Source organism: Glossina fuscipes, unplaced genomic scaffold (assembly GCF_014805625.2).
Source record: "Glossina fuscipes isolate IAEA_lab_2018 unplaced genomic scaffold, Yale_Gfus_2 52584, whole genome shotgun sequence".
Classification (NCBI taxonomy): domain Eukaryota; kingdom Metazoa; phylum Arthropoda; class Insecta; order Diptera; family Glossinidae; genus Glossina; species Glossina fuscipes.
In genome coordinates, this window is record NW_023999638.1 from 1 (window position 1) to 4,192 (window position 4,192).

The 4,192-nt window shown below is 33.7% G+C and overlaps 1 protein-coding gene across 2 annotated transcripts; it reads right to left on the minus strand.

Moving 5' to 3' along the window:
• Window positions 1-2,919: 2,919 nt before the first annotated feature.
• Window positions 2,920-4,176, minus strand: LOC119643070. 2 transcript variants are annotated; one of them, XM_038042418.1, is made up of 4 exons: window positions 4,116-4,176; window positions 3,398-3,929; window positions 3,105-3,247; window positions 2,920-3,037 (listed from the first exon to the last, which is right to left on the minus strand). In XM_038042418.1, the coding sequence occupies exons 1-3, from the start codon at window positions 4,140-4,142 to the stop codon at window positions 3,132-3,134; spliced, it is 675 nt and encodes a 224-aa protein (XP_037898346.1). In that variant the 5' UTR covers window positions 4,143-4,176; the 3' UTR covers window positions 2,920-3,037; window positions 3,105-3,131. The 2 variants fall into 2 exon arrangements, with proteins under 2 accessions (XP_037898346.1, XP_037898347.1); XM_038042419.1 differs by having other exon boundaries at window positions 3,022-3,055.
• Between the last annotated feature and the right edge of the window lie 16 nt (window positions 4,177-4,192).

The window sequence follows — 4,192 nt, forward strand, 5'->3', positions numbered from 1 at the left end:
AACGGAGAATGTGGTTTACATTACAGAACAGAAGAAAGTCTCCCGCACGGCATTACAGAAACACAAATTTGTGCTAAAGATCACGAAAATTTAAGAGACACTTGTCAGGTATCAAATAAATCTATCAAAAAAAAAACAAAAAAAAAACGGAGCAATGAACAAACAATATCGTTTGCAGGGTGATTCCGGCGGTCCTTTAATTTTGCATAGTAGCGATCAGTATGGCATTAGACGATCGTATGTGATAGGTATAACTTCGTTCGGTAAACCTTGTGGTTTTAATGTCCCAGCTGTTTATACCCGAGTTTCTGAATACATTGAATGGATTGAGAAGATAGTATGGCCTTCACACTGACAATGTGGTCATTGGAATAAGTGGAATGCACGGAAAATATGTAGCGAATAGTGTGAATCAAATATCTCCTACGTAAGATACGACAATACTTTTACAGCCTGTATTTAGGGGCTTTTGATTGCTTTGAGAAAAATGTTTTAACTAAATTTTTATTAAATTAAAATTTGTCATGGCTTATGCAATAAATTATTTATAATTCGATAATAAAACAAATTTATTATTATTAATACTTTTTATTAGTGAAATTTCTCTCGACTATGCATTCAACTCTTTTTTTACACGGTCTCTTTTTACGTGTGTTCGAAATAGCTCGGTTCATCAATAACAGATACACTTTTTTACACGGTTTTTTTTTTAAATTCTAATTTTGACAGTGCTTTACTAAAGCATGCGAGACATATCTGACATGTCTACGGATGATAGCATTTTTGATCGAGTCCATAATAAATATGCACACTTATTATCTTGTAGTGATGAATAGCTGCGAAATTGATTTTTATTCTTTATTTCATTTTCAATTTTTATATGTTGTACTTAAGGACTGACTTTTCGCTGTATACTAATTTTAAAGTGTTCCTGTAATAAAAATTCTTGTTCTTTGCATACGTAATGTGGACTTCATTATTACTTTTTTTTGCAGAGCTTTTTGAATAATAATAATAAAGTTGTGGAACATGTCCCCAGATTTACCATACGTCGCACTTATACGTAGCTTACTGCTAACTAACGTCTATCTATGTTCGATCTTCTTGTTCTTCAACCTGGCTCTCACATGCCAATTATGTATAAACCCACACGTATAACCATGTATAAACACAGAGAAACAGAAAATACAATTATTCTACCTAAATATAAAACCATAGAAACTTACTCGAAGCATTGTACACATAGGATGAGAAGCATACAGAAAGAAAAGGAGATCTTTTTACACATAAGAGTTTATACCTATGTATAAGGTTGCATGGCCTAACGGCGCTTATACATTGCTCCTACAGTGTTATGCGCTTTTTGCTTTCTTTTTTTTTTTTTGTTTCTTTTTTTTTTGTTTTATGATCGCGTGTGCCTATACATGTTAAAGATTTTCTATAGCTTGACGGCGTTTATAAATTTTGTATAATGTTGTATGTGTGTTCGTACATTTTACACATACGAGTTTCTGTATATTGATATGCATTGCTATGTGTGATTCTTTTGTCTATGCGGTTTGCTTGATCGTGTGTGCATTGTAATGCATAAGGGATTCTACCTGATTATATGACCTAACAGTGCTTACACAGTAATGTATAATATGTATGCGTTTCTATAGTGTGTTTATACAATTTAAGGCATACAGCTTCTGTATGTTGCTGTAGCCTAACAGTGATATGCAATGCTATATGTGTGATTTCTTTGGTATATGCGTTTGCATGAGCGTGTAGGTTTATGAATTGTAAAGCATAAGGGTTTCTATATGCGTATATGACCTAACGCGTTTTATACAGTAATGCATAATATGTATGCGTTTCTACAGTGTGTTTATACAGTTTCAGGTATTTTTATACTTGTGCGAGTGTTTATATATTTTAACATTTGTCGTACGATTTTATACCTATACTCTACTTGTGCCTGTGTTACATATTTTACATGTTCTATGCTTTTGCGCCGTTTCATACATGTTTTATTTATTCTAGCGATCTTATATCTAATTTACCCTTATGCGGGTGTTTATATATTTCGATGGAGGTGGTTCTTCATGCGTTGGTGACAAAAGACGTACGCAGACAGATCGGACTGACTAGTTGCGGACGATGGGTATACTCGGCGGACGGATTTGTTGTTAGTAAGGAAGTAAAACACTTCCTTACAATGTTCTTACTTGCTTTAAACAAAGTTTTGGGGGCGTCTTATTACTTAGTTATCTCTGCTTCTTAGTCTCTCCCTGTCTCTCTTTCCCTCTCTTCCTCTCTCGTTGAGAATGCTACTCCGACGGAGACTGACCCCGACAAACGTTAATATTGGCTATTAAAATCCCTTTCTTTCTTGCAAAATACCAAATTCGTCCACTTAGGGTCAAGCAGATTCTCGTAAGCAGACAAGATAGCATAGTTATTAGTTATTAGTATATTAGGAGTTCACATTTTAATAAAAGAAAAACAGATTTTGATTTGATTATTAAACGTTAGAAACACGCGTAAAAAAAAATGCTTTTATTTTTATAAATACTAAGTACGTAGTCCATATAAAGGTAAATATACATTTAGTTTGGTGAGGCGTGCTTTACTGCGTTGAATGCCCAAAAAGGAAATCTCTGCTAAGGAAACATATTTCGCTAGTCTGAATGAATGCTCCATAACACAGTTGCATGCGCACAAACCATCCAAATAATTTTTTTCTATTGCCCTTGAAGTTAGCTAATGGTATCATTTGGTCCTTCAATTGCACGGAACGTAGAATTTCTCTACAAGAATATAATTTTCAACTTATTGGTTATACTTTCCCCATTCAATAACACTTACTCACCCCTTATTAAATGCGTTGATGTAAAGCTCGTTGTGGATTCATATTTCGATTTTTGTATTCTCATCAATATTATATAGCAAGACATGCATATGAAAGACATTTATATTTAAAGATAGAATAGATAGATAGGTAGTTATCCGACCAACTATCCGAAAATTAGTTTCAAAGATGGTGGTACAAAGTCTTAAAGATTATGAAGCTCTACAAAATTGAGTTCAAATTTTAGATATTTAGAATGATTCTCTCTTACTTCATCTTTGAGTTGGTCAAGCCAGGCTTAACGTTTATCAGAAGAAGTGATTGTTGAAACTGACTGATCCTCCAAAACGTTAACAACGGGTGCAACGATTTCGTCAGAAATTCGGGTGCTGCCACCAAGTTTCTCGTATTCAGCTATGGACGGACGCAAATTATAATTTTAAATTAATGACTTTAAAAAAATTTTTAAGAGTTTATATTATTTATGTAGTTGTTGTTGTTGATATATTACTTTAATAAATGCAAAGATTTATTATGTAAATTTGAATGACACAACTCACAAACCTTGAATGGCATGCTGCGCTCTTTCAGCTTCTTCGGGAGTACTGTATTTGATAAAGAAAACCTCCGGTTTAGTGAACTCCTTATTGACGGCTTCTTCTATGGCCGTCTGAAATTCGACGGGATCATGTTTTCGATTCAACACATAAATAATTGTTTTCTCTTGTTTAGCAGCATCTTTGAAGCGCGCAGCCTCTTCGCTTAAACTGGTTACGGGACTTTTAATAAATATAATGCGATAATGCTTTCTTGGCACCGTCGAATCTGAATGCAATTTTTGCTCATGTGGATATTCTGGTGCAAAATGTAAATAAATATCCTTTGTTATAGTCGGTTGATTCCCCAGCGTCTGATATTGCTCTTGCGTATCGAAACTTTCTCCAATCTGGCCTGGTGGGGGCAGATAATGCGATGCCGTCGAAAACACAGGGGAATTGTGAATATCATCGATTCGTCTTGTTATTTGAGTGCTTGCAGGCCTCTTGACATTGGACGTAAGAAATTGGTAACCTTGAGGCTTTGACGAAACTGTAAACTTCAAATCAAAGATTTTAGTATTGAAAAAAAATTTGCATATTTGAACTTTACATACTTTCTTGTATATGTACATATATCTATATATATATTTATTTTTGTTTTAAAATGCAGTAAGTAACTTGAGTATTTTAAAATAATATTTGTTTTTTTTCTTTATGTTTTGTGTATTTTTTCAATCACTTACGACAGCTACACCCATTAGCATAATCATTGAAAAAAATTGTATCCATAATGAATTGTATGCGTGAACTTTTAACAAAG

Bases quoted from the DNA above. Each gene is read 5' to 3' on its own strand.
- LOC119643070 (XM_038042418.1), bottom strand. From the start codon at position 4,142: ATGATTATGCTAATGGGTGTAGCTGTC. The intron at 3,930-4,115 runs GTAAGTGATTGA...TTTGATTTGAAG, and splicing joins TGCTAATGGGTGTAGCTGTC to TTTACAGTTTCGTCAAAGCC. The intron at 3,248-3,397 runs GTTTGTGAGTTG...GTCCGTCCATAG, and splicing joins AGCGCAGCATGCCATTCAAG to CTGAATACGAGAAACTTGGT.